The sequence below is a fragment of the Panthera uncia genome, chromosome A2 (assembly GCF_023721935.1).
Source record: "Panthera uncia isolate 11264 chromosome A2, Puncia_PCG_1.0, whole genome shotgun sequence".
NCBI classification, from domain to species: domain Eukaryota; kingdom Metazoa; phylum Chordata; class Mammalia; order Carnivora; family Felidae; genus Panthera; species Panthera uncia.
In genome coordinates, this window is record NC_064816.1 from 75710410 (window position 1) to 75730205 (window position 19796).

Genomic DNA, 19796 nt, shown 5'->3' on the forward strand with positions numbered 1-19796 from the left:
GATACTTGGTTGGGGTTTAGCACGGATCATGAAGCAGCACCAGTGAGCAAGAGTGTTGAGTGGTGGCTAACAGATGTGGAGGTTTGGGGCACTTGAAGAAGTGAAGGTGGAGAGGGGCACCTGGGTGGCTCAGTCAGTTAAATGACTGGCTCAGGTCATGATTTCATGGTTTGTGAGTTTGAGCCCCGCATCAGGCCTGCACATCAGATTTTTTTTTAATTATTAAAAAAAAGTGACAGTGGAGAGACGGTATCTTGGGACCTGTTTGAAGAACACGTGATGAGAGAGAGCAGAACAGAAAAAAGGGTAAAATAGTGGTTGATCAGAACACAATAGTTTGTGTATCTTTTTATACTTCATATGTTTGAAATTTTTTGTAATAAAAAGCTTACCGTAGAAGATGTGATAACCTCCCCATGTTCCCATCACTCAGTTTCAATAATTATGAACCTGGTTTCAAATCTGTACCCTCTCCACTTCCATTCACCACTGGTAAATTATTTTGAAGCCAAATTCCAGACTTCGTAACTTTTCAACCATAAATATTTGTTAGTGTGTCTAAAACATAAGGATTCTGTTTTTAAATGTAACCACAGTAACATAATTGCACCTTTAAAAGTTAACAGTACTACCTTGATGTCATCAAATATTCCCAGTATTTTGCATCCCTCATCATCTCAAATGCTTATTTGTTTTTTAAAATTTACATCCAAGTTAGCGTGTAGTGAGTGCAACAATGATTTCAGGCGTAGATTCCTTAATGCCCCTGACCATGTAACCCATCCCCCCTCCTACAACACTTCCAGCAACCCTTTGTGTACTCCATATTTAGAAGTCTCTTACGTTTTGTCCCGCTCCCTGTTTTTTATATTATTTTTGCTTCCCTTCCCTTATGTTCATCTGTTTTGTATCTTAAAGTCCTCATATGAGTGAAGTCATATATTTGTCTTTCACTGACTAACAAATTTCACTTAGCATAATACCCTCTGGTTCCATCCACGTAGTTGCAAATGGCAAGATTTCATTCTTTTTGATTGCTGAGTAATACTCCATTGTATATATATACCACATCTTCTTTGTCCATTCATCCATCGAGGGACATTTGGGCTCTTTCCATACTTGGGCTATTGTCAATAGTGCTGCTATAAGCATTGGGGTGCATGTGCCCCTTAGAAACAGCACACCTGTATCCCTTGGATAAATACCTAGTAGTGCAATTGCTGGGTCGTAGGGTAGTTCCATTTTCAATTTTTTGAGGAACCTCCACACTGTTTTCCCGAGTGGCTGCACCAGTTTGCATTCCCACCAACAGTATACAAGAGATCCTCTTTCTGTGCATCCTCACAAACATCTGTTGTTGCCTGAGTTGTTAATATTAGCCATTCTGACAGGTGTGAAGTGGTATAGATCATTGTGGTTTTTTAAATTTATTTTTAATTTTTTTTAACGTTTATTCATTTTTTGAGAAACAGAGTGTGAGCGGGGGAGGAGCAGAGAGAGAGGGAGACAGAATCTGAAGCAAGCTCCAGGCTCTGAATTGACAGCACAGAGCCCAAAGCGGGGCTTGAACTCACAAACCATGAGATCATGACCTGAGCTGAAGTCAGACGCTTAACCCACTGAGTCACCCAGGCACCCCTCTCATTGTGGTTTTGATTTGTATTTCCCTGATGATGAGTGATGTTGAGCATTTTTTCATGTGTCAGTTGGCCATCTGGATGTCTTCTTTGGAGAAGTGTCTATTCATGTCTTTTGCCCATTTCTTCACTGGATTACTTGTTTTTTAGGTATTGAGTTTGATAAATTCTTTATAGATTTTGGATGCTAATCCTTTTTGTGATATGTCATTTGCAAATATCTTCTCCCATTCCGTCGGTTGCCTTTTAGTTTTACTGATTATTTCCTTCATTGTGCAAAAGCTTTTTATTTTGATGAGGTCCCAATAGTTCATTTTTGCTTTTGTTTCCCTTGCCTCCGGAGACATGTGGAGTAAGAAGTTGCTACAGCCATCAAATACTTTTCTAAATGCTTTTTTTATTTTTGTTTTTCTTTCTTTTTTTTTTTAATTTTTTTTTAACATTTATTTATTTTTAAGACAGAGACAGAGCATGAACGGGGGAGGGGCAGAGAGAGAGGGAGACAGAATCGGAAGCAGGCTCCAGGCTCTGAGCCATCAGCCCAGAGCCTGACGCGGGGCTCGAACTCACGGACCATGAGATCGTGACCTGAGCCGAAGTCGGACGCTCAACCGACTGAGCCACCCAGGAGCCCCTCTAAATGCTTTTTTTAAATAGTTGACTTGTTTGAAGAAGGATCCACTCGTTGCATTTCTTTGTAGGTTTATATGTAAGTTCCCCTCCCTCTTTTTCCCCTTGCTTTTTATTAGTTGAGGGAACTGTCTTTGTCCTGGTAGAGTTTCCCACATTCAGAATGTTGCTGATTGCTTCCCCATGGTGGTGGTTAACATCTTCTGTCTGTGTGCTGTTGAAACTACCAATTAGACATAGAATTTCAGTCAGAATACTTCACAGCATGTGCTTTCAGGGACGTGCAGTGTCTGCCTGTCAGGTATGTTAGTGGGCCATTCGTGGTGCTTGTCCAGGTCCACTATTTCATTAGGCATTTGCTACTTAGTGTGACTTTGATCTCTACAGGTGGGGAACAGTTTCAGCACCTGTTCCAAGAAATCTACAAAATGTCTATAGAAGGCTGTTATACCACTCTGAATTCTGCGGCATGTATAAAAGAAATAATGTCCTCAAAAAATCTGCAGACTTCTTGAGGGGGGAAAGGGGACTAGCTTATTTTGTTCCTACTATATCTAACCAGGATGTAGTGTTTATCATTTCATTTAATCTTCGCGGTAGTCTTGTGATACACGTCATTCCCATTCTACAGATGAAGAACAGGGGCTTGGAGAAATTAATTTACTTCGACGGACAGCTAGAAAATGGCAGGAGAAAAGTATGGTACCCAGGTGCCCACATGGTAGTGCAGATGAAGGGAGGTAAAATGGGAAGACGGAGTTAGTAGAGAGGAAGGCACAGCAGTCAGGACTTATGGCCTTCAGATGAGCCTTGAAGGACTGATGAGGCCAGGGGTGATCTTAGACAGGTGTGGAGGACTTCCCATTGGAGAGAGCTCATGAGCAGTCAGACTGGAAGCAGGAACTCATTGGGACTGGGCCTGAGTTGTTGCAGGTGTGTGGAAGATAATGGTACAGGTTGCTGGATGATGGGCAGTGTCAAAGCAGGATGGAGCAGACATTTCTGCAGAGGAAGTAATTGATGTGGCTTATGACCATCAGTTGTTAAAAAGGAGCTTGATGAATTCTCTGCATTCTGGGAAGGAGGTAGACATGTGCTGACAGCAAAGTCCCTGAGCCACGATACTGATGTGGTTGTCATTGGCTCTGCTTTCCTCCCTGCTGAGAGTTCAGGCGTGGAAAGGTATCAGGATCTCCTAGTGGACCCTGGCATGCCAGCTGGGACGCCATTGCACGTTTGGGGTTGAGAGTATGTGTAACACAATGTAGTGACTGGCTTCCGGATGTTCCCAGGTATCTGTGACACCTCAGGACCATAAGTGGGCTTGTCTTCCTACTCCCTGCTTCTCTTCTGGGGTTCCGTGTCAGGAAGAGCTCCCCTGTCCTCTGAGATCCCTAAGGCAGAACACCTGAGTCATCCTAGGGTATTTCCTCTTTTTGCCCACATTTGTCATCCAGTCCTGTTCCCACCACCTCCTAAATGTCCCTGAATCCAAACTTTGTTTCTGTCACCCTTGTCTCAGTCTTAGATCATGTTATACTAATTTCTTGACTCAATTTCGGTCATACCCTCTTTTTTAAGTTTTATTTTTTTTAGTGATCTCTACACCCAATGTGGGGTTCAAATTCACAGCCCCGAGATCAAGAGTTGTGCACTCTTCCAACTGAGACAGCCAAGTGACCCTCAGCTATACCCTCTCAGCGAATCTTCTATCTAACCCCTGTTTCTCTTCAAAGAGGCACTGCGACACCTTTCTAACTCACGAGTCTAGAGGTGGTTTGGTTTTCAGGATGGAATCCCCTCCATTCTGCTGGTCTAGCATCTGCCCACTCGCTAGCTTTACCTCCAGACTCGCTCGTTGTGTGTTTTACCCTATTTGGGCTCCCACGCCTCTGCACATGCCCGACCATCCCCCCAAACAGCCTCCTCCCCGCGTTCCGCGACCTCACCCGCTTCTCACAGCCGGGCTCAGGTGTTCGTTTCTGGTCTGCCATAAGGAAAGGTGTCTTCTCTGACACCCTCACCGGCAGTGCCCTCTGAGGTCTTTGTTCCTGTAGTCCCTGAGTGACCTGTGCCCTTTGTGTCTCCCACATTGGCACGCAGGCTCTGTGAGGGCAGCCTTGTTGATAGAAAGTGAGCATGAATAGCACCAGCATTTCATAAACCATTCTTTTTCTTACTTGACCTTGCTTAGAACAAATAGAGAATAAATGCTTTCCTAATTGAATTAGAGGTAATTTTTGTATAGTTGTGGTCTACTTCTGTTCCAGATTCTTGGTTTCTTCCATTTTCTTTATTTAATTTTTTTGTCTTTCAAAGGAAATTGGTTTTACTGGCATCTTTCTGTACCTTTTCTCCCATTTTTTTTGTAGTCATCGTTCCTGTTTCTTTCATTTTGTGCATGTATTTGCATTCTTCTTTACTTTTTCTTTCCATTCTAGATTGTTGACAGTGAGCCAAGATCAAATGTGGATTTTTTTTTTTTAAGTCATCTCTAGATGGGCCTGAAACTGATGACCCCAAGATCAAGAGAGTCACGTGCTCCACTGACTGAGCCAGCCAGGCACCCTTCAAATGTGGATTCTTAAACTTTAGCTCATTGTTGTTATTATTCTGTTGTAGATGCTTCTGTAGTTGGGTTTCTTGTTAACTAGGCTTCGGAGAACCTTAGAATGTTAGTTTTCTGCTCATTTATGTTCTTTATGAGTATGCTTAGTAAGTTCATTAGCATTTTAATTATAGCACCTCCGTATATAATTAATGTAGGAAAACTTTTATCCTTAATTTACCAAGAGCACCAAGTAAGGTCAAATTAGATAGATGTATTTATTTTGACTGCCACATGTTACCCCTCTGGCAAGCCGCCCAGTCCTGGGAGGTGTGTATGGCTTCTTAGACTTTCCCTCATTACATTGTGTGTGGGTTGCTTACATGATAGTCTGTATTGTTTAAATTGTGGCAAAATGCACATAACATGTGGCATCATCTCCACTTTTAAGCATACAGTTCAGTAGCGTTAAGTACATTCATACTGTAGTGGAACCAATATGCAGAACTCTTTCTAATCTTGCAAAACTGAAACTTTATAACCCATTAAGCAACTTCACATCCCCCTTGCTTTTTTTTTTTAATATGATACTAGTATGCGTTCCTGTCAATAAGTGTATTTATGCACTATTTTTTTTTTTAAACGTTTATTTTTGAGACAGAGACAGAGCATGAACGGGGGAGGGTCAGAGAGAGAGGGAGACACAGAATCTGAAACAGGCTCCAGGCTCTGAGCGGTCAGCACAGAGCCCGACGCGGGGCCCGAACTCACGGACTGTGAGATCGTGACCTGAGCCGAAGTCGGCTGCTCAACCGACTGAGCCACCCAGGCGCCCCTGCACTATTTTTATTTAATCAGGTTTTTTTTTTTTTAAAGAATAATCTACATGAAACAAAGTTCAAGTGATCAACTACGGTATTCACTAAAACCAGCACGTCTCCCTGCTGTGCCCAGCCACCCATATTCTGTGCTAGAAGAAACCATCCTTCCCAGCTTCTGTTCGTATTGTTTCATTGTATTGTTTAATTTACAGACGCAGGCATCATTTTTCTGTTTTTTGTTAATGTAAAAGTACTGAAATGAGTATCCTTAAACCTAAAATTGTAAGCACTTCAGTTATTTTAAGATACACCCTGGGGGCCTTGGGCGTCCCACTTCAGCTCAGGTCACGATCTCGCGGTCCACGAGTTCGAGCCCCGCGTCGGGCTCTGGGCTGATGGCTCAGAGCCTGGAGCCTGCTTCCGATTCTGTGTCTCCCTCTCTCTCTGCCCCCCCCCCCCCCATTCATGCTCTGTCTCTCTCTGTCTCAAGAATAAATAAAACGTTAAAAAATAAATAAATAAATAAATAAATAAAAGATACACCCTGAAAGTAGTATTTCTGGGTCAAAGGGCATACATTTTTTAAAGGTTTTTTTTGAGGCATACTCTCAAATTCTATGCAGAAGTGTTATGCCATTTTTCTATGCCACCAAATATATACACCAGCATCAGGAAAAATTATTTTAATAGATGAGTTTTAGAACCCTAGGAACAAAGTTAACTGTGCCTCTGTTTGCTGAAACCCACTTTAAGGAAGTGATTGTTACTTCCTACGCTCTCTTCCTTCCTAAAAGGTTCTCTTAAATGTTTTCTTGGAGCCTTAAACATGGAGATGACAGAAGTGACTGGTGTGTCGCTGAAACGTGGGTCTGTTGCTGTTGAAGACAATGACAGGGTGGCCCCAGCTGAGGAGGCAAAAAGACAGAAGATCTTGGACCATTGTCTGACCAAAAGTCAGAGTGAGCTGGAGCATGTCTCTCCACCCAGTGGGGTCAACGTGCCTGAGCCACCTGAGGCTGTGAGTGCCAGAGAGGGTACAAAGAATTCTGATGTGCAGTTGGAAGAAGAGGAAGAGGAGGAGGAAGATGGCCTCTCTGAGGAGGGTGAGGAGGAGGAGGAAGCTGAGAGTTTTGCAGACATGATGAAGCACGGCCTCACTGAACTTGACGTTGGCATCACCAAGTTTGTAAGTTCTCATCAGGGATTCTCAGGCATCTTGAAAGAAAGGTATGTTTCACTTACATGTAAAGTTATTTTTGTTCTATTTGTTTTTCTGGTTTTTTGTTTTTTATTTACTTAAATTATAGTTAACATACAGTACGGTATTGGTTTCAGGAGTAGAATTCAGTGATTCATCACTTACATACAACACCCAGTGCTCATTGTAACAAGTGCCCTCCTTAGTACCCTTCACCCATCTAGCCCACCCCTCCACCCACCTCCCTCCATCAGTCCTCAGTTCTCTATCATGAAGAGTCTCTTGTGGTTTGTTTCCCTCTCTTCTCTCCCCCCACTCTTTTGTTCTTCTGTTTTGTGTCTTAAATTCCACATAGGAGTGAAATCATATGGTATTTGCCTTTCTCTGGTTGATTTATTTTGCTTAGTGTAATACATTGTAGCTCCATCCACAGTGTATTGTCATTGGAAATGGCAAGATTTCATTCTTTTTGATGGCTAAGTAATATTCTCTTGTGTATATCTACCACATCTTCTGTAAATGTTCTTCAGTCAATGGACATTGGGCTCTCTCCGTAATTTGGCATTCTATTTGTTCTTTAGAAAGAAATTAGCAAGGGGGGCGCCTGGGTGGCTCACTTGGTTAAGTGTCTGACTTTGGCTCAGGTCATGATCTCACAGTTTGTGGGTTTGAGCCCCGCATCGGGCTCTGTGCTGACAGCTTGGAGCCTAGAACCTGCTTCGTATTCTGTGTCTCTACCCCCCCTCTCCTGCCCCCCGCGTCTCCATCACCAATATGTTCTATTTAACTTTCTGTCCCCAAGAATGGTTTATTGACGATCACAAAGGAATAGGATGGAGGAGAGCTGTCTAAATGAGCAGATGAAGCCATTTCAAGATCAAATGAGTAAATAAAAAATAATTTTTGTGTCAAGCCTTGCTAATATGTAAATGAGTGCTGTTCACTTCTTTAAAATAAATTATTTTAAATGGTTTTAAGTTTTCTCTTGAATTGGTCTTAAAATCTTAAATCCTTAACTCTTCCACCTGAATGTGCCACATCTACAGTAGAAAGAAGGTAGTCTTTGGAGCCAGAAGGATCTGGGTATGAATCTAGACTAGTTACATAGTATCCTTATTCAAAAAATGGTTCCTAATACTACCTTGTGGTTTTTGAGAAGGTTTTAAATAATGTGTGTAGAATATTTAGCATAAAGGCAAGCTTCAGGTTGGTTCATAGTAGATATACTGGGTTGTGATATATATTTTTTAATGTTTATATTGGGGGGGAGGGGCAGGGAGAGGGTGGGCAGATAATCCGAAGCAACCCTGTACTGTCAGTGCAAAGCACCAGGCTTGAACTCAAACCTGAGCCAAAGTCTGCTTCTCAACTGACTTGACTGAGTCACCCAGGCGCCCCAACGGGGTACTGATTCAATTAACCATGCCGTAGTTTATGATTCACCTTAGTATGGACTGTTTATATAATCAATAGGGTAATAAGCTTTGATTTATGCAATTCTCTGAAAGAACATTCTAAAGCTCAGAGGGTCTTTACATTCTGTGTGAAGAATGCAAGCTGTGGCGTAGCATTCTTTAAGAAACCAGAAAAAAAAAAAACTGCACATGAACTTAGTAATGAAGAATTAAAAAAAAAAAAAAATTCCTGTTTTGGGGCTCCTGGATGGCTTAGTCACTTAAGCATCTGACCCTTGGTTTCAGTTCAGGTCATGATCCCAGGGTTGTGGGGTCAAGCTCCACGTAGCAATTCTCTCTCTCTCTCTCTCTCTCCCCCCCCCCTTCCCTCTACCTCTCCCTCCCACCCCCATCTGCCCCCTCCCCTGCTTGCAAGTATGCTGTCTCAAAAAAAAACCCCAAAATTTAAAAAAAAATTTTCATATAACCATGAAGCTTAATGTTGATAAACTTCCTCCTAAAATTAATCAGAAGCAAAATGTTAATGCTTTGAAAGTTTGTGTTTTCTTTTCATCAGATACTCCGACTTTGTTGTTCATGAAATAGGAAAAGACGGACGCATCAGCCATTTGGATGACTTGTCTGTCCCCGTGGATGAGGAGGTAAGAGCAGTTCTCTGACAAGCCACTTTGCCTATAAAATAGCACTTCCGAAAGATCCAGAACTATAGAACTCTAACAGCATTGACTTAGCATTTCCGAGAGATCCAGAACTATAGAGCTGTAACAGCTTTGAGTTCTGTGTGTGACTCACTGGGAGTTTCATTGTTATTTTCAAGGATCCATCGGAAGACGTATTTACGGTTTTGACAGCTGAAGAAAAGCAGCGTTTAGAAGAGCTCCAGCTTTTTAAAAATAAGGAAACTAGTGTTGCCATCGAGGTAAATAGCACAAAAACATACATTTCAGGATTTTCATTGCTTCTTTTTGAGTAAAGTCTATAAGCATCTATTAGAAAAATTACAGTAGTTGACGAAATGAAGACTTTGCCCTATTTGATGTAAAAGAGCATTACCCTAAAAATGTTTTGATCAGTGGCAAATAACCAGTATCCAGACATACTATAGCAAAAAAATGTTATGTCGTAAGAAAATTTTATATGACCACAAGTCAACAAAGAAATGCGTTGTTCCACAGGGCACCTGGGTGGCTCAGTCAGTTAAGTGTGCAACTTCAGCTCAGGTCATGATCTTGCGGTCCATGAGTTCAAGCCCCGTGTTGGGCTCTGTGCCAACAGCTCAGAGCCTGGAGCCTGCTTCAGATTCTTTGTCTGTCTGTCTGTCTGTCTGTCTTTTTCTCTCTCAAAAATAAATATTTAAAAAAAAAAAAAAAGAAAGAAAGAAAGAAATGTGTTGTTCAGACCACAAAGTGACTATTCTGTCACAGTGTCTGTAGCCAAAGGACTGCCACCATCTAACAGATGTGTGGCCTAATAGGGAGGCCCTGGCCCTGGCTCTCCCTCTAGCAGCCTCTGGCTGTCAAGTGGGTCTTGGAGGGAGAGGAGTTGGGAAAGAAGTAAGGGAACATTTCTTTGCTCAACTTGACTCAGCTTCTGCTATTGAAGAAAAGGAGAGCTCAGCTACTAAATGGGCTAGTAGATGTTTTTTCAAAAGCTTTTGTTAGGAAAATTTTATTCTTCTGAGTGATGTCCAGTAGAATTATGTGAGCCATGTTTGTAATTTTAAATCTTGTAGAAACTTAAACAGGTGCAGAAACAGGTGAAATTAGAAGCGACTAAGGGTGGTTCAGTCCCACCAACTGTGAGATCATGACCTGAGGCGACATCGAGAGTCAGATGCTTAACTAACTGAGCCATCCAGGTATCCCCCGACATTTGTTTAAGTGCAATAAATTAAATAGAAAATAACTGTGTATTATACGCATTAAGGATAAATATTATTTTGTAAGATTTTTTAGATTTTTAAAAAATGTATTATTTTGAGATCGAGAGCATGAGCAGGGGAGGGGCAAAGAGAGGATCTGAAGCAGGCTCTGTGCTGTCAGCACGTAGCCTGATGCAGGGCTCAAACTCATGAACCGTGAGATCATGACCTGAGCCAGAATGAAGAGTCAGATGCTTAATGACTGAGCCACCCCGGTACCCCTCTAGATTTTTAGTAAGGCAGGTGCATGTATATATTTCTGACTGTTGACTCCAGATGTGAAATGTATTTCTTAGTGTGAGACACATTCAAAAATTGAGCAACAGTTCCTTACATAATAAGTTTACATTTTTTGATGTTGATTTTTTTTTATTACGAACAAATATATGAGAACACCATTATAAAATAATCCAGTATGGAATAGGATTCATTGTGAGGCAGTGTAGATTAGACTATTCAAGGGAGTTGAGTTTCTGATATCCTGAAAGGCACAGCTTGCCTCCATTTCCATCTGTGAGCCCTGAGGTGTTCGCCCAGCAGAGTCCCTGAGCAGGGGTATGTGTGATGGGTGGCTCTGGAGTCACAGCCTGGACTGTACACGTGGCTCTGCTGCCCTTCAGCTGTACGACCTTAGGTCCTTCTCTTAACCTCGTTTTCCTGATCTCCAAGTGGGTATACTGGTAGCATGGTAGGGAGATGATAAGGATTAACTAAGACAGTGACTCTGAAGTTCCTGGTATAGTGCCTGGCAGAGAGTCATGCCCCATAAACAGGCTCTTAAGATGTGCGGTATGATGAAGCTCTAAAAGATTGTTGAAGGGGCGCCTGGGTGGCTCAGTCGGTTAAGCATCCGACTTCGGCTCAGGTCATGATCTCTTGGTTCGTGAGTTCGAGCCCAGCATCCGGCTCTGTGCTGACTGCTAGGAGCCTGGAGCCTACTTCGGATCCTGTGTCTCCCTTTCTCTCTCAGCCCTCCCCACCTTGCACTCTATGTGTATCTCTCAAAAATAAATAAATGTTAAAAAATAATTTAAAAAAAAAAAGGATTGTTGAAATCATACCCATGTACCTCTGTTACTTTGCACAGCTGATAACCTGACTGGTGATTTTACTACTTCATTAGTGTTATTTCCCCATTTAATGTTTCTTCAATCAGTAGTAGCATGATTTGTTTTTAATAGGTTATTGAGGACACCAAAGAGAAAAGAACCATCATCCATCAAGCGATTAAATCTCTGTTTCCAGGATTAGAGACAAAAACAGAGGATAGAGAGGGGAAGAAATATATTGTAGCCTACCATGCAGCTGGAAAAAAGGCTCTGGCAAGTAAGTGTGTGCATGACCTGGCATTTCATCTGTCTGTTGGTCACGGGTGGCATCCTGCTTCTCGTGTTCCTTGCCTGTTTGTGTTCAAGGGCTACTTTGCTGTTATGCAGAAAAGGATATCAATCATGTCATTCCTTCAAAGAAGGTGAATAATATCACTTCAGATGCCAGCACCATCCTGCAGACTGTCTGGTTAGGGGCATTAGGTCTCTTATGTGAGTGAAGATTTGCTACATTTACAGTGGTGCCTGAGCGATAGTCGTAGCAATTTGATATGTTCCCTGAAGAGCAGAGTGGGCTCAGCGGCAATTCAAGAAGAAAATGGAAGGATGTTGCTCATTCTGTATTCTTAATGGAGGAGAGAAAGCTTTCAGATGAACAAAAAGTCCCTGTGGCACATTGCAAGGGCTGTTGCTTTACAACCCTGAGTCTCTTCTTCACTCACACATAAAAAACATGGAATACATGGCAAAGCGGCCCTCCACCCAAGCTCATCTTTCATTGTATATAATTCATTTGAAATGGGTGTGTTGTCAGTGAATTTCTTTGATATTTATGCTCTAAAAGAATTTCTACAGCCATATATGCTTGCATATAATCTTAAGAAGAATTTTTCTGCCAAATCAGCAGACATAATTCTAATGAAAATTAGAATGGGAAAAAGATAGTTCCTCACCCTCATTTCCTACCAATGATGGCTTCTATTAGTAAAGAGTCGTTTCTAGATAAATTTGTTAGAGGAATTCCAAGACTACATAACAAAAGACTTCGTGTGGTTAGTGCTTTGTGAGTATTCTCTCAGGCTAATGCTGTGAATGGATGAAGCCTTAATTGTTTATAAGTATGATTTTAGTGAAATGGGGGAGGGTATATAAAAAATGGGAGCAGAGATAAGTTTAGTTAGCTGTGCCTGCAAAAACTATGTAGTCAATTCGGTCAGTCTGGATAGTGACACAGGAATCAGAAATCTTGAGCAGCTGGGGAAGAGAAGGCGGACATTGGAGGTCACTTCCCCGGAGATACCAAAAAGAAAATGAGATGATGTGTTCTGGAACAACTGAGGGCACAGGTTGCTAATCACCTCTCAAACCACAGACAAATGGCTTGGCTACTGTGTGTTTCTCTGATGTCTGAGTCACAGTATAAGATAGTACCTTAGCATGCTTTCTTCCAGCCAGGGTTCTTCAGCAGAATTAAACCCCATGGAGAATGATTCGAGTGCCTCTTTTTGCATTCTCCCAAGCTTGGCAGATAGCTAGTAACTATTCTAGATCTGGAGGAGAGTGGGTGACTTAACTACTGCAGCATTCAGTCTTAATTGTCTCAGGGAGCCCAGGCTGAGAACGGCTGCTAGGGAAATGCCCCTTGTAGAAAGGCAGTCCCCATCGGTCAGCCACCCTCTTTCAAAGGCGAGAAGAAAAGGCAGAATCTTGCTCTGCAGACTCCTGCTTCTTGGAAATGATCTTTGTTTCTTAGAAGATGCTAGGCTTTGTGATCGGCAGGGAGGGATGTTAGGGCATTTGCAGGTCACGGTGGCCTTTCAGTTTTCCCACCCTTTCCCCTCAAGTGACTGGTGCCAGACCTCTCACGTTTTGTCTGTATCCACATTTTCTAAGCTTATGCCACACCCACCTTTTTTCTTTCCCAAAGAAAAAAATTTCCTTCAGATTTTTCAGGTGAGCTGCTGAGCATGTATGACGCAAACCACCCTTCTCCATTGCCCTTACACATCTTCAGTAAAATATGAATTTCCCAGTTTAAAAAGAATCACAAAACCAGGTCACATTGGATCGTCACTTGCAAAGAGATCTAAACCTTTTGGGCTTGAGATGTGGCATTTGGTCAAAGATAGACTAGATGTCTGAACTGTTGTCTCCCACCCCCTCCTAGACCCAGGCACTGGAGAGCCTGCGTTCACCTCTTGCAGCTCTAGCTCCAGCTCCCTCCCAGCGAGAGTACCTTGTTAGTTAAATACCATTGGAAAAGTAGAGAGAGCTAGGATCCAGAGACTGTTCTTGCTTCTGTAGACAGAATCCAGTGCCAATGACAGCCTGTCTTCTTGGGCTGCCTTGCCTAGCATTTGAACGATTACCTTTTACTTATTTTTATAAATTTATTTTTTTATTTTGAGAAAGAGAACGCTAACAGAGGAGGGGCAGAGAGAGAAGGAGAGAGAGAATCCCAATGTGGGGTTTGAGGTTCATGAGGTCATGACCTGAACCAAAATCGGGGGTTGGATGCTTAACCGACTGAGCCACCCAGGTGCCCCTGAATGAATTAGCTTTTAAAGCTTCATTGCAAAGATAAGTTTATAGTGTTTTTAGCACTCCTTTCCTACCACACCCTGATATAAATTGTTACATGCATTATCTAGCAGATTTGCAATATTCTTACCTAAACTCTTCTCCTCTAGAGCCATGCATCCTAAAACATGGGCATGGTGGATTCTAAATCATGGTGCGCAAACACTACAAATTACCAGCTGTTTTAACTCAGATGTTATTTTGTTTGTTAATCCAGTCAGATAGATAGGGCCCTATCTAAGTATAGTTTGATTCACCTACCAAAGCATACTTATGGTATTTTTCTGAAAGTATAATTATTATAAATCATTAATCAGGGAAATTAATTTATATTTTGAGAAGCATAGTATATATTCCAGATGCCTCTAAGAACTTCTTTTCAAAGGCTTAAGTAAAAGAAAAAGGAAAAATCCACCGCATGATATATAGAGGTTCTCCATACTTAGGGAAATGAATGGTTCCCAGCAGGGATACTGGATCAGGGAATCCACAGAGACCAGCGGGAGGAAGAGCCAGACAGATAAAAAGGAAACTGTCTGGGAGACTGGTGTTATGGAATCCCCAAGAAGAGTGACTGCCAATAACCAAAGTGATGAGCAGTGGAAAATATTATGGATGGGTTCAGCGAGATAAGACTTCTGAAATATATCCATTGGTTTTTAGCAACATAGAAATCATTGGTGTGTTGACCGTAGCAGCTCTAGTGGAGTAAGATTGGAAACCAGGTTACATAGTGGGTTGAGATAGAAGGCAATAAATACAGATTGCTTTTTATTTTTATTTATTTTTTAAAGTTTACTTATTTATTTTGAGAGAGCGAGAGTGTGCATGAGCAGGGGAGGGGCAGAGAGAAGGAGAGAGAGAATCCCAAGCAGACTCTGAGTTCAGCATGGAGCCCGATGTGGGGCTTGAACTTGTGAATTGTGAGATCATGACCTGAGCCAAAACCAAGAATTGGACACTTAACTGACTGAGTCACCCAGGCGCCCCCAGACTGCTTTTTAAAATAAGCTATCAGCAGGGGCTCCTGGGTGGCTCAGTTGGTTAAGTGTCTGACTTCAGCTCAGGTCATGATCTTGTGGCTTATGGGTTCGGGCCCCTCTTCTGGCTCTGTGCTGACAACTCAGAGCCTGGAACCTGCTTTGGATTCTGTCTCCCTCCCTCTCTGCCCCTCCTCTGTCGTGCTCTGTCTCTCTCTCAAAAATAAACTTTAAAAACATTTTTTTTTTTTTTTTAATAAGCTGTAAAGAGAGACCCCTGTCTGGCTCAGTCAGAGGAGTATGCAGCTCCCGATCTTGGGGTTGTGAGTTTGAGCCCCACGTTGGGTGCAGAGATTACATACATAGATACATAATTTTTTAAAAGGCTGTAAGGAAAAGAAGAAAGGAAAGCATCATGGTTGAAAGGGAGGCATCGGTTTGACTTTTTTTTTTTTTTTTTTTGAGAGAGGGCGCAAGTGAGCAAGGGCAGAGAGAGAGAATCCCATGAAGGGCAGAGAGAGAGAGAGAGAGAGAGAGAGAGAAAGAGAAAGAGGCAGGCAGGACTTGTGCTCACCTGATGCAGGACTTGAACTCATGAACTGTGAGTGAGATCATTACCTGAGCCGAAGTCAGATGCTTACCGACTGAGCCACCCAAGCACCCAGGTTTGACTTTTAAAATGGAAGAGCTGTGGGCATATTGGTATCCTGAAGGGATAGAGCCAGGGGGGAGTGGGCAGGCAGAAATTATGTTAGGAGAGTAGTAGTGGGTGGAGCAGGGTCCTGAGGGTGCTGGCAAGGTCAGTGAGCAGGGGTGCAGTCGTGGAAATGGCCTCGAATAAGGAGGAAAGAATGTTCTGCAGGCTACCCCATACGGTCATCTTTCTCAAACTACATTTTTTCCTTCCTTATTCATGAGGATCTCAGCTCAGTACATGAATCTTCCTGAATATGGTTTCTTCTGCTGTTGGTTTCTATTTCTGCTGTACTGATGCTGCTGTATCAGACCATCAGAAGGTTGCTTCCAGTGATCTCAGCCTGAGAATTTTTTGCATTCACATTTTAAATCAGAATGTCTTGAAAAAAAGTCTCAAAGTTATTTTAAATTCTCTTCAATTACAAAGCTACTCATATCCTACTTAGAGTTCTAAGGATTCAGAGTTGAGAAAGTCAAATTGCTCAAAATAAGTTGAGACTTGTTGATTTTTCTGTTATTCAAAATATTCCCAGTTAATTAATACATATGCTTGCTATTTTGTGTCCTGAGTACACTTAGAAAAAGAACCTTTGTATCTGCTTTAGACAGAGGAGATAATTGTATGCATGCTCAGTGCTTGGTTTCGCTAATAAAAGATGCATGTGTGTGAGCCAAAACTCATACTCAGTTGTCATGGTCTCCCTCAAGGTGTAATAGCGTTTAGCTTTTTCACCTTGTGGCTTCATTTATTTCTCACCATTATAGTTGGTTGTGAATGCTCTGAAGGGGTTATTAAAGGAAAGTATAGCTTGCACTTCATCAATTTTTATCACAAGTTTTTACTAACTTTTTATTACGGACATTTTCAGACGGGTGCACAAAGTAGTATTGAACCACTGTACTCCCATCACCCATCTTCAGGATTGACATTCTGTTGTTTTTCTGTGATCTTCTCCTCCCGCTTATTTTTTCTTGTGGAATGTTTTAAAGAAAATTCTACATAGCACTTCATTTCACTTATCAGTATTTCAGTATGTATTTAGCAGCTAAGGCCTAAAACCCCATACCAGTATCACATCCAACATAAGGAACAATAATTTCTTAATATCTAATACTCAGGGCACAGTTTTTCCCTGTCTCAAAAATGTCTTTTACATACAGATTACTTGTCAAATAATGATAGAAACAAGTTCCGAACATTTCATTCAATAGATAAGTCTCTTAAGTCATCTCAAATCCCTTTTAATTTATCAGTTCTGGAGAACTGTAATGATTTTTTTCAAGTAAAGTTGTTGTACCTGACTGCAGGAAACTCATAAAACCCAGAAAAACACAAAGCAGTAATTACGTAGGTAATCTTAAAAATAATCTTAGGTAGTACTCTGTGAAAACAAGTCTCTAAATGTGGAAGCATTTTGTATTCAGTCTTTTTTTAAGTTCTTATTTAAATTGCGGTGTCTTGACATAAGAGTGTAATACTAGTTTCAGGTGTATGGTGTATTGTATTCAGTCTTAAACCTTTTGCTACATCCCGCGGGTACAGACAGTGTACCCATGCAACTTTGAGGACGCACTGACATGTCATTGTGAGGAGGTTGAGACAGGGAGGCTTGTCCCTGTAGGTGAGTTTTCTCCTCGTTCACCATGTGCCTCTGAGACATTCCATTGTTCGTGTCTGAATGGCTGTTAACCCACCACATGACTAGCAGGTGCCGTAGCAGTCCTCGGTAACCTGTCCATGCGATCATTTGCATGTTCACCTCTTAAGCACTTTAACGTTATTCTGAATTAAACATTGCTCTCTTGTGCTCTTTATGCTGTGCATTTGGACAGAGGTCAGAACTGCAGCAGGTAAGAGCGGTTGGTGTTTCATGTAGATAAAATGAAATGCCAATGATTTTTCTCCCAAGTGCTAAGTATAGACAGTTTTATTTCACTGTAGTGAGCTGGAAGGAAAGCCAAAAATAATACTCTTATTCACAATCTTCTAAGGATGAGTTGTGAGGAATTCACACCAAGAGCCAAAGAAATACTTTTTTTCTCCAAGACAGAAAAGACTCACGTTCATACTTATCAGAAAGGAAAAGCCAATTGCCGAGCATACGTGCTGTGGCAGTTTTCCGAGATGATTTATTGGTTCATTTGTTCTTTACATTGTAGCATAAATCACTGGCCTATCGAGAATGCTTTTTGCCTTGACAAAGCCAGGTGTCTTAGCAACTTCAGTGCCAGGAGTTTCTTATCTCTGTGAAGAGGAAGGATTCATGAGTTCATGCTAAAGGATTATTTTAGGGACAAAGACAAGGGAACATTTTTAAGAGAAGACGACTCTTAAGGATTGTATGAAGTATTTTTCCACAGTTGTTCTTTCATGGAGCTACAGAAATCAAGTGAATTAGATGTGTTCAAGTAACAGTGGCAGCTGTGTGTTGCTCCAGACCCATGAGTCTTATTGTACAGTGTCTGAAAGTGTGATTGTGGCTTACATATTTTCTCCCAAATGTGTTGATTTTTCAAAATCAAAGTTTAAATCCTAATATTTTTTTAAAAATCTGTCTCTACATTACAGTATAGTTAAAATGTTCGTTTAAAAGAATGCTTTTAAAAGTTCTCCAAAGTCTGGACAGATTTGCCAGTGTTCAGAAAGTTGAACAATCAAACTAACTGTAGTTCAGAAGTTAACGTTTAACTTGGCTTAATTTTTAGTTTCCTTTTCCCCAAGAATAATGACCCATTTTGTTTTGAATGGCAGCTGCTTGCTCTGTCAGGTAAACATTTGTAAACCAACTAGTATTAACTAAACTTTTGTGACCGAAGTAGCCTTTGGAAAATTCAAACCCATCACTGTGGCAACTTTCACAAACTTTATCCCCGCCCCTGTGGAGGCATCCAACCGGGGTGTGTGAACACCTGGCCGAGGATACAAAGCAAGGTGTATAGATGCCAACTGGAGTGCTGTTTCCCTCTGGACTGTGTGTGTTCTAGAAGGCCAGTACCCATCCAGAAGCCATCGGGGGAACAGTGGACCTCTCTGTTTCTCTGTGTGAGGACCGCTGTTTAGTCTCACTCATTTATCACACAGCCTGCATTTCAGCTTTTGAGTGTAAATATGGACAATGTTGCGTACCCAATCACAGGAAGTATAATTCCTATAGTCTGCACAACTGTAACCATTTAACCTGTATTTCTTGTCAGACTAGATCTGATTTCTCACTCAGAGGTTCTCTGGTGAAAAATGAGCTTGTAGGTTTCGTAAGAAAAAACTTAGATCGCTTTTATTATGGTATATATAACATTTAATTTTTTTGTTTTTAAGATCCAAGAAAACATTCTTGGCCAAAATCTAGGGGAAGTTACTGCCACTTTGTACTCTACAAGGAAAACAAAGACACCATGGATGCTATTAACGTACTGTCTAAATATTTACGGTTAGTATCTTGTTCTTGTGCCCATACAAAATCCTCTTTGCACGCTAATGAAAAAGGAGTGGGAAAACAGGCAAATGGATAGCAAATGTGTCTCCCAATTATAGTTTCCTTAGATAGTAGGTGAATTCTTCTAACTTCCTTGCTTATTGCCAATGATCCGAGGTGGAAATTCTTTAAGTAAGTAGTTCACGTAGAGCTGAGAGTTACCAGTCTGTCCAGCTGAAAGTAAAAATTAACCTGCTCCCCCGGAAGCCCATGCTTCAATGTGTTTGCTGGGATTTGCTTTACTAGACTGTAAACTCTTAATTCTTGGAGATTGACTAGATTGAAAACCTGAGACCAGTCAGATTTTCTCATAGGAGTGCAAATATAGCAGAGATGGAGTCTCTGAGGATGGGCCCGGTGCCGAAGAATTTTTCTTCCGTCATGGATACAGACACTGCAGCAAATCTGTGTGCAATGGAAATTTACTTTCTGATATATAGTAAACCCAGTTTAAACATGGTACACAGTGTGATACTTTGCTGTGGCTGCCATAACAAAATATCACAGACTGGTGGCTTAAGTAACAAACAAATTTTCTCACAGCTCTGGAGACTAGAAGTCCCAAGACTTGTTTTTTTTCTGAGGCCTCTTCTTGGCCTACAGATGGCCACCGGCTCTCCATGTCCTGCCATGGTCTTCCCTCTGTGTGCATGTGTCCCTGGCGTCTATGTGGTCAAATTTTCCCTTCTTTTTAGAACACCAGTCAGCTCGGAAGGCCCACCCTAAACTGGCCTCATTTTAACTTAACCCCCTCTTGAAAGGCCCTATCTCCAAATACAGTTACTGTTCTAAGGTAGTGGGGGTCAGGGCTTCCACATATGGATTTGGGGGAAAAGATCATTCAGCCT

The 19796-nt window shown here is 41.6% G+C and overlaps 1 protein-coding gene across 2 annotated transcripts in view; it reads left to right on the plus strand.

Annotated features, from left to right (window-relative positions):
• PUS7 (pseudouridine synthase 7) overlaps positions 1 to 19796 on the plus strand; it is a 54927-nt gene that overhangs the window by 4886 nt on the left and 30245 nt on the right. For both annotated transcript variants that reach the window (XM_049642802.1, XM_049642803.1), the window contains exons 2-6: positions 6431 to 6863; positions 8806 to 8890; positions 9067 to 9168; positions 11352 to 11496; positions 18792 to 18903. In XM_049642802.1, the coding sequence (XP_049498759.1) occupies positions 6431 to 6863; positions 8806 to 8890; positions 9067 to 9168; positions 11352 to 11496; positions 18792 to 18903 (877 nt within the window). The remainder of the gene's footprint in view (positions 1 to 6430; positions 6864 to 8805; positions 8891 to 9066; positions 9169 to 11351; positions 11497 to 18791; positions 18904 to 19796) is intronic.